Source organism: Lepeophtheirus salmonis, chromosome 11 (genome assembly GCF_016086655.4).
Source record: "Lepeophtheirus salmonis chromosome 11, UVic_Lsal_1.4, whole genome shotgun sequence".
Classification (NCBI taxonomy): Eukaryota; Metazoa; Arthropoda; class Copepoda; order Siphonostomatoida; family Caligidae; genus Lepeophtheirus; species Lepeophtheirus salmonis.
Genome location: NC_052141.2, coordinates 14,448,258 through 14,474,224, shown reverse-complemented (window position 1 = coordinate 14,474,224; position 25,967 = coordinate 14,448,258). Strand labels below are relative to the sequence as shown.

At 34.7% G+C, this 25,967-nt stretch overlaps 3 protein-coding genes and 2 long non-coding RNA genes across 8 annotated transcripts; 4 read left to right on the top strand and 1 right to left on the bottom strand.

The window, feature by feature from the left end:
- Positions 1 to 480: 480 nt before the first annotated feature.
- Positions 481 to 4,910, top strand: Pez (protein tyrosine phosphatase non-receptor pez). The gene is made up of 3 exons (XM_071891656.1): positions 481 to 856; positions 927 to 2,434; positions 2,939 to 4,910. The coding sequence occupies exons 1-3, from the start codon at positions 562 to 564 to the stop codon at positions 4,592 to 4,594; spliced, it is 3,459 nt and encodes a 1,152-aa protein (XP_071747757.1). The 5' UTR covers positions 481 to 561; the 3' UTR covers positions 4,595 to 4,910.
- A 3,404-nt stretch (positions 4,911 to 8,314) lies between these two features.
- Spt6 (transcription elongation factor Spt6) lies at positions 8,315 to 14,603 on the bottom strand. The gene is made up of 4 exons (XM_040721519.2): positions 14,381 to 14,603; positions 12,438 to 14,317; positions 9,010 to 12,364; positions 8,315 to 8,948 (listed from the first exon to the last, which is right to left on the bottom strand). The coding sequence occupies exons 2-4, from the start codon at positions 14,277 to 14,279 to the stop codon at positions 8,848 to 8,850; spliced, it is 5,298 nt and encodes a 1,765-aa protein (XP_040577453.1). The 5' UTR covers positions 14,280 to 14,317; positions 14,381 to 14,603; the 3' UTR covers positions 8,315 to 8,847.
- Positions 14,604 to 16,959: 2,356 nt separating this feature from the next.
- Positions 16,960 to 18,863, top strand: LOC139906551 (uncharacterized). Its single transcript, XR_011782162.1, has 2 exons — positions 16,960 to 17,097; positions 17,170 to 18,863. It is a non-coding gene; the product is annotated as an uncharacterized lncRNA (long non-coding RNA).
- Positions 18,864 to 21,236: 2,373 nt separating this feature from the next.
- On the top strand, positions 21,237 to 21,785 carry LOC139906552 (uncharacterized). Its single transcript, XR_011782163.1, has 3 exons — positions 21,237 to 21,358; positions 21,444 to 21,508; positions 21,650 to 21,785. It is a non-coding gene; the product is annotated as an uncharacterized lncRNA (long non-coding RNA).
- Positions 21,786 to 22,229: 444 nt separating this feature from the next.
- LOC121126388 (F-box/LRR-repeat protein 5) lies at positions 22,230 to 25,048 on the top strand. Of its 4 annotated transcripts, none has more exons than XM_040721715.2 (3): positions 22,230 to 22,666; positions 22,774 to 23,054; positions 23,117 to 25,048. In XM_040721715.2, the coding sequence occupies exons 2-3, from the start codon at positions 22,800 to 22,802 to the stop codon at positions 24,479 to 24,481; spliced, it is 1,620 nt and encodes a 539-aa protein (XP_040577649.1). In that variant the 5' UTR covers positions 22,230 to 22,666; positions 22,774 to 22,799; the 3' UTR covers positions 24,482 to 25,048. The 4 variants fall into 4 exon arrangements, with proteins under 4 accessions (XP_040577649.1, XP_040577647.1, XP_040577648.1 ...); XM_040721713.2 differs by having other exon boundaries at positions 22,324 to 22,666; positions 22,761 to 23,054; XM_040721714.2 differs by having other exon boundaries at positions 22,436 to 22,666; positions 22,738 to 23,054.
- Positions 25,049 to 25,967: the final 919 nt, after the last annotated feature.

Sequence of the window (25,967 nt, the reverse complement as noted above, 5' to 3'; positions counted from 1 at the left end):
TATATTATAAAAATCGTCAATGTACGTTATGTCATATGTGTAATGCGCCTATTAGTACTAAGTTTGAAAGAAACAAGAATTTTGAAAAAAGGACAATAAATTCCTAGCTATTATATGTATATATGCTCTATTGACTATTGCTAGCCTTCCACGCAAAAAAAAAAAAAAAAAAAAAAAAAAAAAATGAGAAGGGGAATCATGGACTCTCGTCTACCTTCTTCAAAGGAATGCAATCCAATAAAAAAAGGAATTTCTTATTATTTTTGAGCGTTTACCTTTGCTCAAAATACCCAAGGAAGAAAAGGAATAGAGCCTACGCTAATAAGAGAATGGAAGATGTACAAGAGCTATGACGTAGATTATAAGGTAGAGTGAAGGAAATAGAAGTGACGTATCCTTTCCTGCGGGAATATATTGTAATGACTCGGAAAGGAATGTGTATTTTGGAAGGAAATATTTTCACAGGTAGATTTATTTAGTTCGTTTTTTTTTATATTGTGGGTTGATCATTTTTTTGTTGATTATTTATTTCATTGGAAGGATGATTTCTGGGGAATCGCTATGCCTTCTTTTTTGAAGCTACGATTCAAATCCTCTTCCAAGCAGCAGTACAATGTTCTATCCAAGAGTGTGTATGTGCTTACGGTGGAGCTCCTGGATAACTCCGTGTTGGAGTGTACTCTTTCATCCGAGTCCACGGGCAGGGATTGTATGAACAATGTGTGTCAACGATTAGGCCTTCTCCAAAGTGAGTTAATGGGACTCCGCTATGTGTCCAAGCGGAAGAGCTACCCCAAAATACGCTGGGTGGATTTAGATCGCCTCCTCAAAAAACAATTGGACAAATATGCGCAGGAAAGTGCCTTGAGCGGCCTAAAAGCTACTTAAAAGTATTTATTTGGCTTACTTCTTCTTCTTACAGGACCCTCCGCATTTATACCTCGGAGTCATGTTCTACGTGAACGACGTCTCTCTTCTCGAGGACCAAGTCACGCGCTATCATTATTTCCTTCAACTCAAACTGGACGTCATTGAAGGGAGACTCCGATGTAATTATGAGCAGGCCATTGTTCTGGCTTCCTACTCTCTACAAGCCGAGTTTGGGGATCACGAACTTGAAAAACACACAGCAGAGTATCTTCAAGGCTTTCCTCTCCTTCCCAAACCCATGATGAAACAGTTTGAGGATAAAATGGATGTTTTAACGGATGCCATTATCACGCAGCATGCGAGTCTTCGAGGGATTGCTCAACAGTTGGCTGAGGTCTACTACGTGGTGGGTGCTCAGCAGTTGGATGGCTATGGGCAGGAATGCTTTTTAGCCAAGGACAATGTGGGAAATGAGGTTTTGATTGGAGCCTCGCTTACAGGAATAGTGATTCGTAAAGGAAATGGGGTTTCTCCCTCCTTTTTTAAATGGAATGACATAACCAATCTAGTGAATCATAAGCGGTATTTCGGCATTGAATTTCAAAATTGTGAATATCCTCTTCAATTCATTTTCGAAGAGGCGGAGTCTGCAAAGTATGTCTGGAAAATGTGCGTGATGCAACATTCCTTCTATAAGCAGCACTCCTCCGCCGTAGATGAGCCCAATGAACTAAATATAACGTTAGACCACTATGAGGATGGACTCACAGCCACAAAACGCATTTCGCAGCCTAGGAGCTCAGCGGTGAAAGCTAATAAATTATCCTCTATGAACAATTTAAATGAAATATCCTATAATAACGTATCTTCATATAATGCTGCGCTCACTGCCGCTCGCTCTGTGAACGATTTAGTGGATTCTTCTAATCTTCACCGAAATCCCATGGATTTAAGTCAAACGGCTCCCAACTATAGACCCGTTCCGGACTACGAAACCGCCGTCAAAAATAAGTTGTACCTGGCGAAAAATGGGAATTTGAACAATAACAATTCAACGAGTACGAATAACAACAATGTTGGACAGAGTAGCGGCTATCCAATCTATAATAACCAGGAATTTAGTGGTGGACATCATCCCCATGGAAATCTCACAAATAATACGTCCATCAACAGCAACTCCTCTGTCAAAACACACCAGCCGCAATATTTTATTCAGCAATATCCTTTCGACGATAGAGCACAGCTCCCTCCTCTCCAGAACGGTGGCAATCCCGCTTCATCTGGCGCCCCTCCACAATACTTTATGCAACAATATTCATCCACTCCAGAGCTATCTGTAAACAACCACCATCCTCCTCCTCTTCCTCCATTGGCCAGTCAAAACAATCCGTCTCAGCCCCAACAACTCCCTCCTGATCCGTCCGTACAAGAACAAATTGTAGCTGAGCTTCAAAGATTGAATATCTACAAACCACCCCCTCCTTATCCATATACATCTGTCTCTTCAAATACTCGAATGTCATCGAATTCAACTCCAGATCTGGCATCTGGACTCATGTATCAGGTATGTGGATCTACAGGGTATAGTAACATGATGTTCAGTTCTCTCTTTTTTTTTTTTTTTTCCTGTTAATTGTTATAAGGTCCTATTCAAGTATGTACGTGTGATTAATAGGTGGGTCTTTTTGAGTCATGTATTTAAAAGGGGAAAAAAATAATGTTTGGGGGCCTTTTGATATTTGATATGTGGATACATATTTTCTTTGCTTTTTATAGGGAATTAACTTATACATTTTGAATTACTTATAATGATTATATATATATATATATATATTTATAAAATTTAGTGATAAGAAACGAGGTGGGGTTGAGCTCTATTTAATCTATCTATACTTTTTTTTAAGTAAAATATGTAGAAAATCCTCATAAAATGTTATCTAACTAGAGGTATACTCATTTACATATTAACTCACAAAGAGAAGGAATATAATAGGTGTGTTCAAGTGTTGAAATATTATGTTTTGTGCTTAAATATACTTTAATACGTACTATTTTTTATTTTTTTTAGGAATCTGGTTTTGTTGGGGGTTCATCCCCAGATCTTGTCTCTCGAAGAAATTTGGGATTGGTGTACGGTAACAGCAGCAATAATAATATCATTAACAGCTATCCCTATGATAACAACCGTCGACAGTCCTTCAGTGGTCGGAGTAACTTAATGAAGGAAGAGCCCATTTATCAAAATCAACAGCAAATACGTGCTCTTGTGAGTGATAAAGAGCCCATCTATCAGAATCTCATCTCATTTGAGAAAAAGGAAGAGAGTGTGGAATCAAACCAAGATCAAGATCAAACCACAGGATCCTCCTCCCATCCCGAAGAAGAGATTCATATCGATAATACAGTGAATAGTGGACACCAAGGTATTGGAGGACTCACAAATTCAAGAGAGGATATATCAAATAGTATTATTCATCATGCTCAAAATACTTCTTCCTTTGATGATTCAAATGTACTTGGGGATATGAAGAGCGATTCCTTCTTTTCTTCTGGAGTGGGGAACTCCACAAACCTTGATAACTCACATTATCAGCAGCACAGTCATTCGCACCATCATTCCAACAAGCCTAAAGCTGGTCGAAAGCGATGGGCTTTAAATTTTGGTAATAAGTCTGGAAGTCTCAAATCCATCAAGAGTGAAGGAGGTAAAAGTGGAACTGAGCGATCTCCAGGGAACCGTTCAAGACCCTCAATGCTCGCAGCTTTTTCTGGTCTAACTCGCTCTCGACCTGATCTACTCTCCAATTCTGTTTGTGAAGAAATAGTTCCTCCACTCCGTATTTCATCACCCTCCAAAATGGGAAAAGAAGAAATTGGTCCATACCTAGAAGGGAAGCTTGTTGATGGGGAAGTTTTAAGGGAATTCGAAATGATTCCCAGAAAAAGAGAGTCTGCCTCCTCATTTTTTGCTGCAACTCTACCCGAAAATATTCTTCGAAACCGCTTTGAACACGTTTTACCATACGATGACAACAGGGTAAAAATTTCTCCGTCTAAAGACAATAAGGCTGGTTATATCAATGCATCTCATGTCAACATTTCATTAGGTGAATCGGATCGAGTCTACATTGCAGCTCAGGGTCCAACTCCAGAAACGATCTCACATTTTTGGGAAATGATTCATCAGTTTAATATTCGACTCATTGTCATGTTAACAGATACTCGTTCATGTGTTCAGTACTGGCCCACGAAAAAAGGCTCTCTCCTGGAATTAAAAGACTTTCGCATCCTCAAAAAGTCATCAAGTGACTCCAAGTCTTATGTGACCTCCTCTCTGGAAGTACTTCATGTCCCGAGTGGGCTTAAAAGAAATCTATGGCATTCTCAATATACTGACTGGAGTGAGCGAGGGGTTCCTAATGATCCCATGAGATATGTGGCATTCTTAGAGGAACTAGAAGCTCTTAGATCTCACACAATCAAAGACTTTAGCACTAAAAACTCTCCCATTCTTGTACATTGCTCAGCTGGTGTGGGGCGGACTGGAGTAACGATACTCTGTGACATCCTCTTATACTGTGTTGACCGGAATATTCATGTAGACATTCCTAAAATATTATCTCATTTAAGACAGCAACGGATGCTTATGGTACAAACCATCGCCCAGTATAAATTCATTCATACTTTACTCATTAATTATTTAAAGAAATCTAGACTCATTTAGGACACAAAAAGAGGATTAAGTTAAAGAAAACGAAATGAAGCACAAAATCTATTGCGCATCAAAGCTTCTTAATAATTTTTTTTCTTTCTTAACTTTTGTCAGTTTACATAATATACAAACATATTTTATTTATATAGCTACAACATAATATTTCGAATCAAATCATACTCGAACTAAATGGACCTGTTTTATCCATTGGTTTATGAAACAATTTTTGTCATATTTTAATATTAATTTCAATACTATATAATATTAATTGTTTGTTTTGACGTTTTTTTGAAAAGGAGTATCAACAGAATAAAATCAACAAACTTAATTATTATAATTATTCATTATTTTATAAATGTTTACTAATCCATGAATTAGGACATTTTATTAATTAGTAGAGTTGATATGTTTGTAATGAAAAAATTACTTTTAAAAATTAAAAAAGTAAGAACATTTTTTGTGTGTACTTCTTTTTCGCTTCTTATTTAATAGCCAATTAAATAATTTAGAGGGAAATGTTCCAAGGTGACTATATAATATATAGCCTCAACTTTATATTATAAATTTGAGGTAGCCAGGAAATTCTACGCTTGTTTTTATGTTGTTGTTTTTTTCATTATCAAAAGAAGAAGGAAAATTAATTGACGTCACTGTTGAGGTACTCAATAGGCAATATTTTACTTACATACATGAATAATAAATATTAATTTGTAAATTGACGAATTTGTCTAAGTTTTCTCAGATTAGTACTTGCGTTCTTCAGTTTGAGCTTTTTAATAAGGTTATTTATTCTAATTCTTGTTCTTGTTTTCACAAAGGACATGATGACTACTTTAGGCCAGTTAGCATATAATTTAATTAGATGATTAAGCAGCCCTTCAAATACATTTGGGGTTTTGTCAATAGCGTTTATAGTTTATAGTCACCTTGGAATTGTTCCCACGCACACGACTTTTAAATAATGAACAAAAAAGAAGAAAAAGTACACGCAACAACCGTTTTTCCTTTTCTAATCGCTATGCTTATTTTTTTCTTTACACACATCCCCACTTTGTTAATAAGTCGTATTGGTGTTAACAAGTGTTGTGATATAAGAATAAAGATTAATTTTTTAGCAGTCCTTATTTATTCTGTCCAGTCGAATGTTAGGACCAGCCCTACGGACCGTCAATACTAGAACAGATTAAAAAAAGAAGAAATAAAGTTTTATAAAAATGATATTATAATATTTTAGACTAATATACAGGACCGAACTAGACTGGAATGCAGTCTTCAGTCCTAAATAAGGATTGAATCAACACTAGTGTTAATTTCTCCATTGAAGTATGCATTATCGTCTATTTTTGGTGTAAATTGTTTTAAAAGTTCGTGATAAAATGAATATGTATGGACTAACAAAATTATGATTTTGGTTTAGCAATATAACTTTGAGGGATGGACATGTCTATTTTTTACCATATTTGTGTTATAATGTTAGCTTCATTGCTTTTTGTTGGGAAAAATTGGCTGGAATAGTCTTCAAAAATATGGTTTCTTTTGCCTTTCAGAGCCATAGGAAATGAACAACCTTCATTTTATAAATATATTTTGTATAGAAGTTGCAATTATGTACAAGTTTTGACTTTTTGACTCTTTTTATAAGTAAATTGCATTAGTTGTAACCAAAAAAAATGGTATTAATAATTTTAAACGAAGGATTTAAAGTACTTTGCTTGAGGATAATCCAATAATTGAATATTACTTGGAGAATCCATATATTAATAATGTCATTTTCGACTATTTTAATACAAATCACTAACATATAAGTATTCTGTGGCAGAGTTCAAATGCCCATAATTATATTAATCATAAATATATAATAATTAGTAACCATGTAAGTGTTCAAAAAATAGATCAAAATGAAATTATACATAATATCAATCTAATGTATCTCTTCTTCAATTATGTAAATAATTTTTGAGGATTTTGACAGGATAATAAAATCATTCTAGTTTTGAGTGAAGAAAAGGTATAATGATTGCTAATCATAATTGGTATACAGTTTGGCAAATTATAAATAATTATGAAGAACCAATGAGGGGAGAGGTTTTAGATTAATATTAGGAATACTTATGTTCGAGTATATACAATCATATATATCTTGACTAATATATGTTAATCATATGTAGTAAAAAGGCAAATACCTTATATATATATACATAATAGTAGAAATTGCTGCCTACTGTTGGAGTTTTAAAATTAATACAGGTGGTAATAATTAATGGTGTAGACAGTAAATATCAGGATTAAAAGCACCCTTTTTCATGAGGATATGGAGCTTAACTCTAAAATAACGATCAAATTTCACTAGATGATTATATAATTATTAATAATGTAAATTGTATGAATAAAAGGGCCTTGGAATCTGCATGTTCTGAAACCGAGACTGCTAGCAATCGGTTTTGGTTCGGATGACCATTTTATAACAAGGATTTGAGGCACTTCCAATCTCTAATCGAACCAATTTTTTTAACAGGAATGCCCCTATCTATAGACCTACCATGGATCCAAAATGCGCTACGTATGCCCCTAAGATGAGTCCTAAATGCTTTTTTAAAAGCAAGTGAAGAAATTAATGTTTATTCAATACTTTTTTTTTCACACCAAAATATAAATTCTACTAGGTGTACATTGGGTAGATGGATTTCAACAAGACTAAGTGAATTGATCTCCCTATTCTGATATATCTAGGAAGTTGTCCGGAAAAGTTTCAAAAATAATGGAAGGGCAATACTACCATAAGGATACTATTTTCGAGATAAAAACAAGATATTTTGTTTAAAAAAAGATAAAAATTCGAGAATCCATTTCTTAATAAATAAGGGTTCAGTTCCAATCAGTGGAAAAAATCGAATTTTTAATCGACTTTTCGAAAGGAATTGAAAACAAAAAGAGAAAAATTAAAACTTGGGTAAGTCAAAAGATGAATTTGACGAATGTCTTTGTATTTTTAGCATCTATATTAGCACATATAAATGTTGAATCATGTTTTGAATATAGTAGGATCTATTTAGGAAATGATGTTCACTACTTAGGAATTAAATAATAATGACAACTGCTAAGGAAAAGAAAATCCCTTCTTTATATTATCAATTACAAATTATCGGACCACCTAAAAAGCACCGGATTTACATCATTGTTACTAACATAATACACGCCTGCAATAATTAATTTATTGTGACATGCCAGCGTTAATATTTATCTAGATCTTAACATATAAGTTATATGATATAACTTATATGATATAACGTAAATGCATATGAATTATGAATAAATGCACACCCTCGGAATATTTCATTAATACGACTACATTATTATTTATTAGATCAAAAAATACCTATATGATGAAAATCAGGGAGCACTATGTATATTGTGACTGTTCTTCAGAAATTCATACAGATAACTCTGCTTTATCAATAAGATTTCAAATTATAAATAGAATGGGTACTCTGTAGAGCGCAAGGTACAATGGATTTTTTCGGTTCTTGATCTTGACCTCTCAACATTGAATATTATTGTGACCATATATAATCTTGAATCCATGTTTGATCAACAGTGATCTGTGACTTTAGCCGTAATCCTAGTGACAAACAGGGGCAAAACCATAATTTACGTAGGCGGAGGTAATAATAATCTCTAAAACAGACTATGACGACTTTTTTTTTTAAATAAAAAAAGATAGCTTAGTCAATATTATGTATCAAAATGCTGATGATAGCATCATTAATTTATTAATGATATAACTAATAGGTAAATACGTAAATCCAAAATTATATAAAAATTGAAAATCCAGTTGGAATTTTATTATAAATTATAATAATTCAGACCTATATTTATTGTAATTCGGAAATAAATATTAATATAAACATTAAATTAGAGAAGAGGAAACAATCATCCATTTAAAATGTTTTAATTATTATTAGCATAAATCCTTCCCCTGAGAAATGTATATCAAATCTTTATGTTGTACAATGTTAAGTCCTATATAATTAATCATGTATGATGCACTGACAAAAGGAATTATATTGACGAATTGAAAGATAATTAATTAAACATTAGGTACATCAAGTACAATACTAAAAAAAAAATATATACCTTTATAAATATATATGTATATATTTAATCATACGTTATATATCCGCAAATATATAAATATATTCATTGTATATTTTTTATAATAATAAAAAGGTATCAAAATACATAGTTTTAAGTACAGCACTTTCTTTCTACTCGTCGTATAAGGGTGTAGCATCTCCAAAGGCCTTAGGAGTTCTCTTAGGAGTGTTATTTCCCCCGTACTTTGGAGTCTTTTGGCGACCATCAAATCCTGAAAATGAAACAAATTACGTGAATGAATTTGATAGAAAGAACGTTATATTTTGACATACCTCTGGGCGTGTTTGATCCGTCGCCTTGTCGAGGAGTACGCCTTGAAGATCCACCAGGCCATGCATCAAGTGCAGCTTGCCAACTATCTCCTCCGCGATGACCATGCGCTGGACTTTTACTATAAGAGGATCTTACACGACCTTGTTGATGTGAGGACTGTCCTCCACTTGGGCGACCACCAGAAGAAGGAACATTACCACCACCCCCGCTACTACTTCTTGGAGTAGGTACTGTAGGAAATGACCTATTTGGAGTTGGTCCAGGTGTTCCACGAGATGGCCGAGGTGTTGTTGAGGGGCCTGGAGTGTGATAAGGCGTCATGAATGGAGTTTGTCCAGATGGAGTATATGGAGTATTCACACTTACTCCATAATTGGACATGGCTCCAGGAGTTGTACCATATGGAGTTCCTGTAGCGAGACTCATGGCACCAGGCGTTATAGTTCCTGGCCCTGGAGTACCCCCGGTCATATAAGGAGTTCGAGATGTTAAGCGACCAGGAGTATTTGGTGTACCTGGAAGAGGATCTCGAAAATGTTCCTTAAACCACTTCATGAGGGATGAAAGCGTTTCAAAAACCTGCTTCCGAAATCTGAACCCATCAGGAGTAACAGTCACAAACTCATGAAGAGTTTTTGTTCGTGGAAGGTAACTCAGCATGAATTTACCCGCATAGGCCTTACTGACAGATAAGAAATAGTGGATCTTACCAGGACTTGCAGCTTTGTCTGCCTTGAGCATTTCATCTGCTACTTCTCGCTTTCCACCCTCTGTATCCCTGTAATACTTGAAGTTTAATATGTCTCTGGCATGTGCCGCCATTGGATTGATGTGACGTGCAATTATTTCATCTAAATCTTCAAATTCTTCATTGCCAATCCAAAGAGACTGTCCCAAGGAGAATGCATTAAGTTTTCCTTCTTCCCGAACATCAATGTGTTCATATATTCCATCAGTCACTTTCCAGGTAACGGTGAGATGATCTTCCCCCTTAGAACTAGGCCTAATTACAACATCACTCTGATCCATTCCGGCAATAAGCCTTTCAGCTTCCTTATAGCCAACATTATAAAAGCTAGGATGAACAATTACTCGTTTAATATAAGTTTGCCTTTCTTGTTGTTTTTTCTTCATAGTACTCTGTTCCATATCACGAGCTTGAGCTTCTTCATCGTAGAAATCATCCTTGGCGGGCTTCCACTCATGCTCTTTATCCACTAAAGCAGATGTTTTGGATATACATTCCACAGAAAAACGCTCGGGATTAATTTTTACGATACGACAAAAGATGGTTTGTCCTATTTTGACTCGATCTTCTGGATTAATTACTTGCTTGTCTGACAAGTTTTTGATTGGAATAAATCCAGATACACCATTATCGATCCGTATTTTGACGCCAGTAGCTTTTCCTGGACACATTCCAGCATCAAAGTGATTCCACACTTCTGTCAACTCGGGAAAGTCATCACGACCACAAAATGGACACTGCCAAACGTTTTCTTCTCCCGCTCTTATAGGAGCAGCTTGATCAAGCTCTTCCCCTTGAGGTTTTTTATAAGTGAATCCTGACACGGTAGCATTTATCAATTTGCCAATGTAAAAAGTCTCGGGATTCTCTTTAGTTACGATATTAAAAATTTCTTCCGGATCTGGAGGCCGGTATGGCTCACGTAAGTCCTTATACATGTGGTAAAGTTCTGCACGAATATCATAAAGGGTAATAGATTTATTTCCAAAACCCTGTCTTTCCAACTCCCGAGCAAATGCATCCAAATCCAATTCAGCTAATTTTTCAGGGTCGTTTATAATTTCCTCCAACGCAGTTGCGGGGTTCCCCTCTTCCTCGTCGTATTCAAGGGCATCCACAGCCATCTTTCTTGCCCATTCATATGCTTCATTGTGAATACGGGATCCATCAAGCACTTCCAAGTACACCTCCGAGTCTCCCAAGGAGGTTGTATCAATTTTTATGAAACCCGCACAATTAATAAGCACTTTAGGACCCATATGACAAAGGGTAACGAGTTGTTGTCGATTTTCCAGTCTTTGAGATGACTGCATTTGTCTTAAAGTTTTGAGAAGAGCAGCACCTTTTCGTGGACCTAGCCCACCAACAAACTGAACAAGATTCGAGGTCTGTGGTCGACTCACACACTCATTGATGTCAACACCAACTTCATTAGTCCGATTTATAAATTCAATATTGATTGCCTCTAAAAGTTCTTCTTCTTCAAGTCTATTTTGAAGAGGATGGAAATTTAAACAGAGTATTTCATTTTCTGGTCCTGCCAATTGGCTGAACTCTATCAAAGGATCCTGCATACGACGAGCGAGGCTAATACCTTGCCTTAATACATTGGGATAGTCTCTGAAATCTTGGGATGCTCGAGTAGAATTTGAATATACTTTAGCAAGGTTGTCATCCATGAGAAATACGCCAATCTTTGGGAACTGATGCTCTCCTTCAACTAGCTCGTGAACCACTGCTTCCACATCATACCTTACTCGCACAGCATCTCTATCAATTGCCCCAACAACAATAACATGAGGTCTCTTTTGAATAATAAAACTTTTTAATTTAGCCATATCGACATCCTTATTTCGACGATCACCAGATGGTCTGTTCCTCTTAGAGTCTTGAGAAATGTTACTCCTCATAAGCAAGGCCTCCATTTTTAAAAAATCGATTACTTCACCATTCACTCCAATGCACACGGCATAAGAAGCAACGTCAGTATCATTCTCGTAGGAAATGGACATAACACGACACCCTCCTGATGAATCCCAGTCATCCTCATCTTCCTCTTCAAATGAAACTGTATACTTGGCGGTTTTTAAATAATCGTACATTTTGTTTTTGCATTGCCGTAAAACACCGTCCTTGGCCTCACGAGTGAGTCGTATACGAAGCTCTTGTCGAAGAACAGGATAAATTATTTCCTTGAACGTTGTTTCAATACATTCCGCCCTTAGATTATTCCACTCGGTCACATGTTTAGAAAAACCATCATGCTTATATAGCTCTTTGGCTTCTTCCAAGTGATTTCTTTGTTTGTTTCCAGATAAAGAAGGTATTTCCGTTGCAATGGTTATTGTTATCAGCTTTTGATCCTCTGCAGCAGTCAAATTTAACCATTGTGTACCACTCAAATTTCGAACTAACTTGTTCTTGAGATACTTCATAGAGTAGCAGTAGTGACTCTCATCAATTTCCGTCAATCCTTTTTTTGTAGGAGCAACACATATCGTGGCTCTCTCATTGAAAATCTCTCGAGTAACACGTCTAACCTCCGGCTCTCTGCTTAATTGCGTTGCAACAACAAACTTGACGGCTTTAAGGACATCATTAGGGTCCTGTAGGAAGAAAAAGAAAGGAATACACATTTTAAATACCACGTAATAGTAATAATATATACTATGTAATTACCTTGAATTTTTGATTGACATATTCTGCAGCTACTTCAAGAGGTTCAGAAGGCTCCTGATCTAAATCATGCCTTTGATATCCATCTCGTAAGTTTTCTGCAAACTGTTCAGGCGTAAGTCCAAACCTTTTAGACATACCAATCAGTCCATATTTTCTACAAATTGAGTATGGATCATTTTTACTCGCTTGTCTGAGCAAATCTTGGTCATCTGTACCCGAATCTTCAGAGTCTAGAACCGGACTTTCTTCATCTGTGACTTGAATTTCTTCACCGTCTTCATTCGTTATAATTTTTGTTTTTTTCTTGCGATTTGAACGTTTAGCTTCTCTAGCTTCACGCCTCTTTTGTTTTATTGCTATTTGCATGGCTTCGAGATCCTTGGAATAGTAGAGTTTGAAAAAAAGATCCATGTCTTTAAGCTCTTCATAACTTTCAATATTATCAATATTTTGAAGATCCTCATTTGATAGTATGCGCATTCCTTCAGGAATGGGTTTATCCATATCAGCCACCAACTGTTCTCCTTGCCAATTTTGCATGCTCTTGAATAATTTCCTTAAATTTTTCTTTCGACTTTGTAATTGACACCAATTTTCATCCATAAAATATACTCTCCAAAGATCATTTATCTTTAGCTCCGGTTCAACATATTCCTTGCGATAAAATGCAATAAAGGGAACTTCATGAAATTGCTGTCTCATAAAGTCAAGTGCCTTTTTAATTTTTTCAACTGTCCGATCTTTTCGAACCCATTCTTGACAATCGTCTCTACTATAGCCATCTTGTTTCGATATTGTTGGTTTGATGAATCCATATTTGAAGATCCATTCTGCTTCCCTATCCAGTTCATCTGAACCCTCAGGAACTGAAGTCACAGGAATGGAGCGTAGTTGCATTCTCTCTGGAATATCCGTATTCCTCACTTCATTATCAAGATCTGTGAAGTGACGAAGCTCCAATTCTCGTGGTTCAAATATCTCAAAAATGGTTTTAGCCGACTTTCTTTTTTGCTTTTTAAGTTTCTTGAGTCTTCGAGCCTCTGCTGCTTCCTCGTCATCGTAGTCATCTTCCTCCTCGTCGTCGGATTCTTCTTCAACTCTATCATCCTCAAACTCTTCATAGTCGAAGGCCACTCCAAAAATATCCTCGGCAAGTTGTCTTGCACTATCTTCAAATATATGAGTCTTCTTCTTTTTTCTCCGTTTCTGAATAGGAACACCGTCCTCATCCACGATAAATCCATCGTCTTCATCCTCTTCCATGGCCTTTTCCGCCTCTTCCTCAGAGTCAATAAAGCCAGCCTTGGAACTTGTGGCCACGGAAGAGGCTCGAATGGATTTGTTCTTTCCACTGCTACTTCTCTTGTCATGAGCCTCTCCCTCAGAGTCCCCACTACTGCGCTGAGAAGCAATGCGGGACTCTCCATCAGAGTCCTCTTCAGATCCAGATCCCATTCGGATACGTTTGCGCTTCTTTTGTATTTTTATACCCAAATTCTCTTGAAGCAGCTCCATATCTTCTTCATCAATGTCCTCTTCGTCCTCGGAGCGCCGTTTCCGACGCTTCTTCTTACGTCGCCGCGAGGAGGACTCCCCAGTGTCCGACCCACTCTCAGACTCCTTCTCCTCTTCCACACCATCGTCATCGTCGTCAATGAAGCCCTTCATGTCCTCACGGGCCTTCTCCTCGTCCTCATCCTCCTCTTCCTCCTCCTCATCCGAACTCAACTGCCGGCTATGCTTCTTCTTCTTCTTCCCTTTGGGCCGACGGGAAGAAGACTCCTCTGCCGACATCTCCTCCTCAGAGTCTTCCACTGCCTCTTGATCCATAAAGTCTGCCATCACACTCCTCGATCCTCGCCTCAATGAGACGTACGTATCTAATCACGTTCAACAACAAAGACGCACATTAAACATTTACTAAAGGAGCTCCAAATGCTTACCCCGAAAAAGTCCCTAGGAATCAAGAAGAGTAGAACAGCGAGTTTCTCTCCTTCAATGCTCCCTCCTTAACCCCAGAAATCCTATTTAATTCCGGGGTACTAAATGGAAGAGTTGAATTATTTAATAAATAATATTTAATGTTTACGGCTGCTCTGCTAGTCTCAAGGCAGTTTTGGCTCCTGATTCACTCGCTACTTTATAAATTCATTTACTACTAGTACTGCAACGGTTTCAAAGAGTTCGAACTACTATTACTATGCGCGCTAACATTTTACATTATATAGGTATATTACTATTAAGATTAACTATAATATTACACATGTATGTTCGTTTTCTTTGATTATAACTCTCATTTGATATTATTTTTATTAAATTTTGGTAGCTTACTTTTTAGTAGCCTGTCTCTCAGAGGATATATACTAATAAGTATGACTTCCCTCCATAATATAAAGTTGTATATTGATGATTGTTTTAGGCATTTTCATAATAATTAATAATCAATATATATTTAACTCAATAACTATTATTTTAGGTATAAATGTCGTTTAAATTCACTTCTAGAGAATTAATTTAACAAAGTGCGTTCATAGCATATACAAATATTTCTTATATATATAATAATTATCTGCCAACTTCTAAGCTAGGTAGAAATACAATTTCCCCTCAAATATAGGAGGGTGGTCTGAAAAGTTTCCGCCCTCAACGTGAAGATGGCAGCACTCGTGGTTAAAAACTAATTTTCAACCATTTTGTAGGCCAGTTGCTATGTATCGGTTGTTTTCATATTGAGTTGTTTGCTGTGAGTGTTTTTTTGAAAATGGACAAAATCGAGTATCGAGCTGTCATTAAATATTTGTGTTTGAAAGGCAATACGCCCACGCAAATCAAAGATGAGTTGGAATCCGTGTATGGAGACTTTGCCCCATCATTTACCACCGTCAAATTTTGGGCAGCCGAATTTAAACGTGGGCGTATAAGCTTGGGAGACGATGAACGTTCCGGACGTCCCAAAACTGCAACTACCGACGAAAACATCTCCAAAGTTCACCAAATGGTGCTAGACGACCGCCGGATTAAAGTGAGAGTGATAGCAGAGGCTATGAAAATGTCCAAAGAGCGTGTCAGTCACATCTTAAGTCAGCATTTAGGCATGAAAAAGCTCTCTGCGCGTTGGGTGCCGAGTTTGCTCACCTTAGACCAAAAACGTGTTCGAATGAACAGTTCCAAGGCTTTATTGGCGCAGCTGAGGCGGAATAAATCCGAGTTTTGGGACCGCCTAGTTACTGTAGATGAAACTTGGATACACCATTGTACCCCTGAAACAAAAATGGGGGAATCGGCTCCAAAAAAAGCAAAGACTGTTTTTCCGGCAGGGAAAGTGATGGCGACTGTTTTTTGGGATAGTCATGGAGTTATTCTTATCGATTATCTTCAAAAGGGCAAAACCATGTCAGGAGCATACTACGCATCATTACTTGACAAGCTGAAGGCAGAACTAGCGGAAAAACGGCCACAATTGCAGAAAAAGGAAATCCTTTTTCACCAAGACAACGGACCGTCTCACACCTCAGCGGTTGCCATGGCGAAAATCCACGAATTAGGGTTTGAACTGATTGACCATCCACCTTACTCACCAGATCTAGCCCCAAGTAACTTCTTTTTATTCCCTCATCTAAAAATTGCGCTTGGAGGACAACGATTTTCCTCAAATGAGGAGGCCATCACCTTTGTGAACAATTATTTTGCACAGAAAAACGCGGAGTACTACTTGGACGGGTTACAGAGATGGGAGCATCGCTGGGAGAAGTGTGTAGAGTTACAGGGAGACTATGTTGAAAAATAAAATCAGGAAAAATGCCGTGTATCATTCGAAAACTTTTCAGACCACTCTCAATTATATTACATGATTTATCTAAAAGTCACAAAAACTTTCATTTATACATTTAATTTTATCTCGCCCTCGTTATAAACTTATGTATGATACATTTATAATACTCTAAGTATATTTCCATGACCATGAGTTAACTCTTTCTAAATTAATATTCATACAAACTGTATATATCTCTGTACCGTTTCATTCATTGTTTCTTAATCGTATTTATGTACTTTTGACTCCCGGTATATAGCAATAGAAAAATATATATAATTTATGTTGTGTTCCTTAATATGGGATCTTGAATCGAAGCTTCTGATCAATATATTTACAATCAACATTATAATTTATATTCTTGTAAATCCAGATATCATTCATTTACTTATCAATGTAGATTTAGCTTTGCTGACAATACTCGATGGGTTCCATTAATATCTGGAGTGTAATAATAATTAATAACTCAACATAACATAGGGGAGGTTTTGTTTTAAAGTCCAAATAACAAAGCCTATTTGAATTTGTACAAACTCAATCCCTCAATTAACTTCTCATCTCAATTCATATCAGCATACTTCAGTTAGGTTAAGTCATATACGGTATTGTTGTATATTTTTTAACTGGACAACATTTAACCCATTTATGCCCAAAAATTACGTATTATTTATATACATTTTGTTAAATAGTTTCTATAACAAAGAAAGTGTTATTTGTTTTGATGCCTTAAAGTACTTCACTGAGAGAAGTAATGCGGTTTTTTATTCAATTTGTTCTTAAAAAATTAACTTTAATTGAACAGTTTAGTATAGTCAACTCTTTTTGAAATTATGGCTTCTCGAAAAAAAGGTATAAATTTAAATTAATTAATTACATTTTGTTAATATTTTCTGTACACACCTAATTGTATCTTATAAATAGATTTCAAACATTGTTTAACACTTGCTGAAATATTAGAATAATTGGAAAAACCTTTGAACTCTGAGGATGACAGTGACAATGAATTTATCGTTCACATTATGCCACCAGAAAATGAAGAAAACACGGATGAAGATTCTAGGAATGAGGAAGAAACAAATATTTCCAACTTACCAAGAAGTCAATTGATTACCAATGCCGAGTGTAACAAGATTTCTTTTTCGTCTTATCGGAACTGCAAGTCAAACAGTTCATCCAACTGGGCTCACACAATCTTAAAAATTCCAACTATTAAATTAAACGAAAGTTTTGGCCCTACAAGTTGCGATACTTCTCGTAAACCTCACGAATTTTTGAATTGTTTTTTTGAAACTTTAGTAATTCAATTATTAAAAAAATATACAATGATGTATTCAGGTCACAAGGGGAATCATAGTTTTGACCTTTCAGATGACGAAATGAGAGTATTCATTGGAATGCTACTACTATCGGCCTAAAATACTGTTTCAAGGGGAAGAATGTATTGGGAAAATGAATTGGACTGCTCGAATTTACTTGTCAAAAATTAATAATAATCATATGGGGGGGTGTAGACAGAATAGATGAAAATATCTCACACTATAGAGTAGCAATACGTGGGAAGAAATGCTTCATTCCTATTATGTGCAATTTACTGAATGCAAGTGTCAATAATCCATGGTTATTTGTTCGTCAAGATGGATATGATTGAGATTTATTAAGATTCACACGTTTTATTGTAAATCACTTATGATTTCAAGTTATAGCCAACCACCAAAAAAATTCAGGCAAGAATTATAATATGAGTTTGGGTACACCAAAAAATCGATTTGATAAAAAAAATCATTTCATTATTGAAGAAGAAAATGAAAGATGTAAAGTATGTAATATCAAAGTAATAATTGTAAAACTGCTTCCTCGAATATCTCAATGACATACTTTATGCTTGAAGCTAGTTTGGGTTCATTTTGTTTATTTTTTAAATATGCTGAAATGTTATTGATATCAGAAAAATACTCTTTGATAAACATATATGATCCACTTCGACAATAGGTATAGCAAGTCCTTTTGAAAAAATTGAGAAATGTTAATATACCTTTTCTTAAGTATAAACTTTTAGTAGAAGTAGATAAAGTTGTTGTCCTTTCAGGAAAAGTTTGTTTTGTTGGAACAGCATCAGATTTTAATTTATATCGTTTAAGTGGACTATATTTTTTGCCGAGTTGAATTTGTATCCGTTCTTGCATGAATAAAAGTCGATATAAGAAAATGCTTGCTACAGATTCTTGAATATTGATTTGGCTCCTAGTTTTTTCTTTTGATGGAATTGACCAATACTTTAATAAATTCAGGATCTTTTGGAAACTTATAAGAAGAATGTTTTTTTCAACAATTTCTTCTTGACTATAATTTTGATAAGTTTTTTTCCTTAGAATAACCATTCCTACAACCTGGACAACAGCAAATCATTTTGTTTAAATAATAAATCCAAAATATCTATTTATAAGATGCAATTGTTAATAAATTCATTAAATAATTCCTATGAAAATGTAATACTTATATTATGTGATATATCATGTATATTTTATATATAATTAATGTCCCTAGAATGACATTCTGTATGTATATTATTATAAAGATTTATAATTAACAAATAAAAGTAGATATATAACAATTAACAATGGTTGAAAACAAAGATACGTTAATAACTTTAGCCACGAAGTCTCTAAGTACACTAAAAATATGGAGAAAAAATGAACAGTTTATCTTAGAGAGTTTAAAATAATCTTCCACTTGTTTTCTAAAGGTAAAATAGTCTTACGAGTACTAAAGAAATTAGAAGTGAGGGTTTAAGAGTTCCGAGATGTATAATTGTCAATATTGGTGGTACATCACGAATTCAAACTTATTAATGGAATTGATATTTGTGATTGAGACTATTCAGTAGTAATTCGTGTGTTATATACATTAAGGACACTAAATGACTCTTATTAAGGAAAAAGTTTACTTAATGTAGAAGATGAGTTTAGGAGGATTGAAAACAGAGTTTCAATGAAGGAGTTGTGGTTGGAGAATGATAACTTTCTTTGTTCCTCACTGTATTTTCCATTATACTTTTCTTTCTATAATTCTTACGTTCAATAATATAAGTATAAGATGGTTTGATACAAGAGGCAATAACTATTCATATGTAATGGGAGAATATAATATGCATTGCAGACATACTATCGATAAAAGATAGACACATTATTTTTAAGAGTCAAGAATAATCTTCAACTTCTTTTCCAATCCCAAAGGAGACTCACAAGTAATAAATAAAATCACTAATTAGGGGTTAGGCTTAAAGTGTTCAGGCTATATAATTATCCATATGGACCATACATTTATGACAAACTCCCCCTGATAAATTGAAGTGATATTAATGTGATTGACATTAGTTATTTCTGCGTTATAACTTGAATGTATCAAGGTCCCTTACCAATGAAATAGGTTTCTTAGAGCAGGAGACGAAAAAAAGTTAACTTAAAGAGAAAAGGCCTCAAGAACTTCAATGAATGAGCAGTGGGTGGAGGATGATTCTTACTGGATCTTTCACTCGATTATTCGGTCTTTTTATGGAATTCCTTAGTTCTTATATCAATATGTAGAAGTAATGTTAATATATTGGATATCCAAATAAAAAAATATGGATTCCTTGGAAATTGAGGGATGGGTGGATGCGGATCCATATATTCGAATGCTTATTTATATATTCGTACGAAATATCTATCCAAATCACTATGAAAAAAATGAGTCTCGCTCCACAATGGATATCACTCTTCATCTAATGAGTAATAATATTTGAAATTTATATTTACACGCGTCCCAAGGTTTTGTAAATTAAAAAAAGTTATAAGGCCCCTTTCTATACTCTAAAGCAGTGGTTCTCAAATAGGTCCGCGTACCCCTAGGGTACTTAAGATTTTGAAAATGTCATGTATTTTATTTGTACCCTGATTATCCCAGTTTTAGATTTTTCTCGTTTTAAAAATGTATTTAGTTTTATCCTTTTCTATACGTACCTAATCTTTTAGTACTGAATTGCAGTTATCTCGAGAACATGCCTATTTCTACATACTCCTTTACATCTTTCTATTTATTCAGAAATTGACGACGAGCTATATACATATTCCAGCTTAATACATAACGGAAAAATATCATACATCACTGCAACTAAATATACTTTGCACTGATTAGAGGGTACTTGGCTCAAAAAATATTTTATAAGTGGTACATCACTGGAAAAAAAAAACTGAAAATCCCTGGTTTAAAGCATTGAAACAGTTGAAAAGTTTACAGCTTTATCTATTGTCCTTATAAAATTTAATAAAAAAATAATATACAAATGTTTATATATAGTCTACTTTTAAAAATCAATTTTAGTCAATACAAGAGTCAAATTATACAAGTGAAGAAGATGTTTCTACCTTTATCAGCCTGATATCTTCAAATTCCGCAATGGAATTAGATTCACTTAAAGGTTGCTCATTTATTTTGTATGTGGCTGTGTTACCCATTCTATCTTAAAATCTTTAAATTGGGAGTGCTGCACCAAGTTCTTATCTTCAGATGGAAATGTTACTTTATCAATGGATGGATTGGCAAAATATCAAGAATTAGACTCCTTTGTTAATGAAATTAATAGAAGTGGTTTAAAAAAGCCCAGTAATCTAGTCTATCTTCTTTGAGGACATCTCTATGAACTGTTACAACATTTTTTCTTTCAAATAAAGAATGGCGAAATATTATTTTATCTATGGCTACCCCAATAAGTGTTTTTGTAAAAGGTGCACAAAGATTTTTTAATCCTGCGGTAATAATCATCTTCTCAGTAGCACTTTCTTTAATCAAATTGCATCAAAGATGTTTAATATATTTGGAAAAAAAAAGAAAAGTGTTTGAAGCAAAGAGGCATCTTCATATTAATAAAAAAAGGAATAGTGCATGCAAAAATTCTTCTAATAGTAAAAAAATCAAAGCTGGAATCAGTTGAACAGTTAATTAACTCCTTTTTTTATTCAATGTCATTTGTATATTGTACATATTATATTTGTTTCATTATGAAATTAATTTCAATTAAAATTATGGGTTATGTTTTCAATAATGAAATTAAATTTTTAATAGTTTAAAAAGGGTAAGTTATGAGTGACTTATGAGCTGTTAAAGTTTCAATTTACTGCATTTACTTTATTAATATGATAAATTCATTTGCACTCTAGCTGTTGATTAATTCGGTTTTACTATGGAGATGCAAATATTATTTCGTTATTGACATTCTTATCAGGTGAGTAGAGAATTCAAAATCCTTATTATTAGTTGAAGAACTAATATTGCTCTGTATTTCAACTATTCCAAGCAAAATGAAAGTGGTGATACTTAAGGAAATTTCATTTCCCTAGTATTAATAAAATATATATTTCTCCAGAGAGAATAGTCAAAATCACAAGGCAAAAGAGGCTTATTCAAGGATTATGATTGCTTTCCAGCAATTCCAATCACTACCGTGTGGACGGGAGTAAAATGGTTACTACAGTTACAGGAAATAGCAAGGGAGTCCCAAAATTGGGGTCGGCCGGGATAAATGTCATTAAAACTACTAATGAAGTTCACCAGTGGATCTGGTGTCACTCTGAATATTTATAGAACTCATTGGAACGCTGTTTAAAGATTTTTTCTATTTAATCTCTGAGAAATGAACGGAATCGAACGTCTTTCCTTTCCTGCACAATATCCAAACATAATACTTTGTAATTTTTACACCACTGGCCTGGGCAAATTGTACAATTTTTTGTACCGAACTAATATATATATTTATTAAAAATAGAAAGAGAAAGCTAGCTAGATAAAGAAAGAAAAGACCAGATCGATAACTAAAATCATTATTATTTAATAATGGGGCCCTGTTTGTGTAATTGTTACATAATATTTATAGCTATTGCTAATATTTACTTAGCAGCTACTGTCAAATTACATATACATATATATATATATGTTATGTACTTAATATAGTACTACAAAGCATAATGCAACAACTACTTTAGCTTAAGGTTGAAAAATTGAAAAAAGAGGACAAGGACAGTTGCATACAAGCATATCTTTATTACGTCGCAGGGTTAACATTGATAATATGTATATGTAGATATATGTAGAACTAATATTAATATACATCTTTCTTCTATGTATACATCTTAAGACGTATAATTAATTATAGGTCTTATTGAAGGAGTAAGAGGACATAAATTTTGGTCACCCGTGTGCCCAGCTGGCTATAAAAAAAAATAAAGTAGCAAAAAAAGAGGAAAATTATTAGTATAATTTGTTAATTGTAAAATACAATTGGAACGGAGAAGAGGTCGTCTAGCTTGAAAGATTGAAAATAATATATTCTTGCTCTCTCTCTTTCTCTGTCAGTCTCTCCCTCTCCTGCATGTTATTATGTTATGTGAGTCATATGAGTGCATATTTACTCATATTAAATGATATTATCTTTTGATTTTGGTGAATTTTTATAAGATTTTGGTATATACTTATCATAGGATAGTTCTATAGGTTGTATAATAACATAAGAAAAGGAAATGAAATCTATGGAGATGTCGCTAATCCGGCCGAGTGACGCTTCCAAGGCGATCTTTTCCGTTCCACATGCGCGTATGAAGGAGCTTGTAGACCTTAATTTGTGTAAATTAGAGAATCTGCGGGACTTTACGAGTGGAGATGTGGGAGGGATTCTTCAGAGGATCTACGTCTCCATGTGGGAGCTGAAGTCGCACGAGTACATTGAGGATACGTACATCCTGAATCGACTCAAGGACAGACTCCAGGCGAGAAGGGTAAACGAGGCAGACTCTACGCGGGCGAATCCGTCCTCACTTTATTCCTTGAATCTTTGCAGGTGTATAACAAAGTCGTGTGCAACTGTCACGAGGACTCCAAGTTGCTGAACGTCATTGATCTGGTGGAAAAGCTGTACTATGCTCGAAACATCGCTCTGAGACAGGAACTAGGAGCGCGACTCCAATTGGCGCTCCACGACTTCCTTGAGGAGTTTATTCACCACATGAGTGAGGAGGAAAAAGTTTTTCAGCCCCTTTTAAACAAATATTTCGACCAAAAAGAATTGGAGAATCTACTCAACACTGTTCTCGAGCAGCATCGTCTCTGGAAAGAAAAAGTATCCGCGGAAAAGTCCCTCAAACTTATCAAAAGAAAGCGTAAATTTGATGAAGATGAGTACATTGCTGAGATTGCATCTGCAAAGATGGACCATTTGAGATTTCGTCGAAGTTATTGTGAAGAAGTCAACGATTTCTTCGGAAAAAGATTCACATCTGCGGCTGTTTTGCGCTTCGAGGATCTACCTAATGAAATTGTTATTCGAATCTTTGGATATTTATCGCCTTATCACTTAATTTCCTCCTGTTCTCAGGTCTCTCGCAAATGGAATCGCTTGTGTGTGACTCCAAATATTTGGAGAAATCTATATCCAGTCATGTGGGCTCGAGGGCATTGGTCTTTTCATTTTGATGAAACCTTAATAGAGTCATGCATCGATGATGACAAACAATATAATTTCTTTGACTCAGATGACGACGATGACATTAATAACCCTATCATAAAAAATGACAATGGTGTCAATAAGGAAGACAAAGAGGCCGTATTCTTAGGGAAAATGGCTCTCTACTTGCTCCCCAAGATTGGAACAGGCGTACGACGTCTAGTTTTAAGTGGAACGAGAAGCTTGTCCTCTTCCACTGCTCGTAGTTTCCTCATGAAACTTCCTGATCTTCAACATCTTAAACTCAGTTATTGTCCCAACATTGATGATGATGCCTTCAAAGGACTCAGGCGTTATGCGGCTCTTCGACAATTAAGAACTTTGGATCTTTCTGGTTGTAAGCGTTTAACAGATCGTACCTTTGAAAGAATTTCCTCCTGTTACTTTCCTGTGAGACGTGCTCGAAAAATGAGTCAACTTCGTAAGATCAGCCTCTCTGGTGTGCACAACATCACGAATGATGGACTGGATCAACTACAATTGCATGCTAAAACCCTTGAGTTCGTTGATTTATCTGGTTGTTTTCGTCTTTCAGGGACGCATCTTAATGCTTTTATTTCCCACTGCTCCCAGTTAAAGCCCGAGAACCTATATTATTGCAATATGATATCGAATGGACCCTTTCCTAACTCTGCAAATGGTTGTCAAAACTTGGATTGTCCTCTTAGAAACTGTTGTCAACTATCTACAATTAGGTATTAAGTTCTAGGAAAGTTGTTGAAATATTTCAAGAGAAGCAAACTCTATTTTTTTTTTTTTTTTTGTCAGCGTAGCTATTGTTTCTAAAAAAAAAAATAATCAAATGGCTAAATATCAATCTGACATCTCTATTGTTTTTATCCCTCCTCGAAAAGTTAAAAGCAATTCAGGAGACTCCAGGGGATGTGTGGTTCTCATTCTTTCTCTCCTTGTGCTGTTATACAATGAAAAGTCTATAATATAAACATAACACATATTTATTACTCCTCTTTTATGAGCCACCACTATGTGATATATTTTTAACAAAAAAAAAATTATAATTATATCTCTTAAAATTCATTCTTCAAGATATGACTTAACCAATTATACATTAATGTATATTGTCATTCTTATTAAAAATTCGTGTGCAACCCACAACTACATATAAAAGAGCTCAGATTGCATTTTATTTATTTAAAAAAAGTTTAACTCGTGATAATATTGCAAAAAGTTATTATTATAAATTATGATGATGTAATTATCATTTATTGTTTGTTTGATAAAGGAAATACATACGATTAATTAATTAAATTCGGGAAAGAAAAATGAATGAAAAAAAGGCTTTGTACTCATTATAGTATATTTTTCTCCTTTTTTATTTCATAAATAAATTGAAATGTCGCCCATTAACACAAAAATAATCTTGTACACAAACTAAGAAAAGGAAAAATCTCTAATTGTTTGATGTACTAAATATGTCCCACAAGCGTATTTCGGTCGATTAACGGCTTCATATCCTAATTTCTTGGACGGATTTAAATACCTAGTAGTATTAGCTATAGAACATTTTTACGGACGTCATGAATTCTAACGTCAAGATGTTCTCAGAGAAAAAAAATACACATAGGTGCTCTGCAGTGGACATAAAGCCTTCATTTCCTGATATATGAGATTTTGTTCGTACTGATATGGCCTATAAAACAGAATCTATTTTATAGTTTTTCTATTGCTGATGGATATTTTTACAATCTTTATGTATTTTTTATGGTGTTTGCGAATGACTACTCAAAACTATTCATTAATAGTATATATTAGGAATTTAGAATACAAATGAAATATAAAAAAGTCATCCCAGTTTCCTTGCGTATTGACGGGTCACAAATATAAAATTCAGCTCTATTAAATCATAAAATAAATTAAGAGTGGATTACTTATTTCGAATCTCTTAGTAATTTATTTTACTTTATTAATTTACTATTGCCTAGTGTACCATTTGGCCTTAGATGTTGGTGATTAATCAATTTATGTACTCATTTTTAATGTGATATTTTCATGATATATTACTCATTTTCGTTAGGATCATTTAGTGAAGTGATTCATAAATAGACGAGTAACACTCGTTCAAAAAGTTACTCGTCAACTGAGAAGTAGAAAAAGTATATCTATATTTGATCAAAAATCAATCAATTGCTGTATACTTCTCTCCATTTCTAATGATTAATCCAAATGT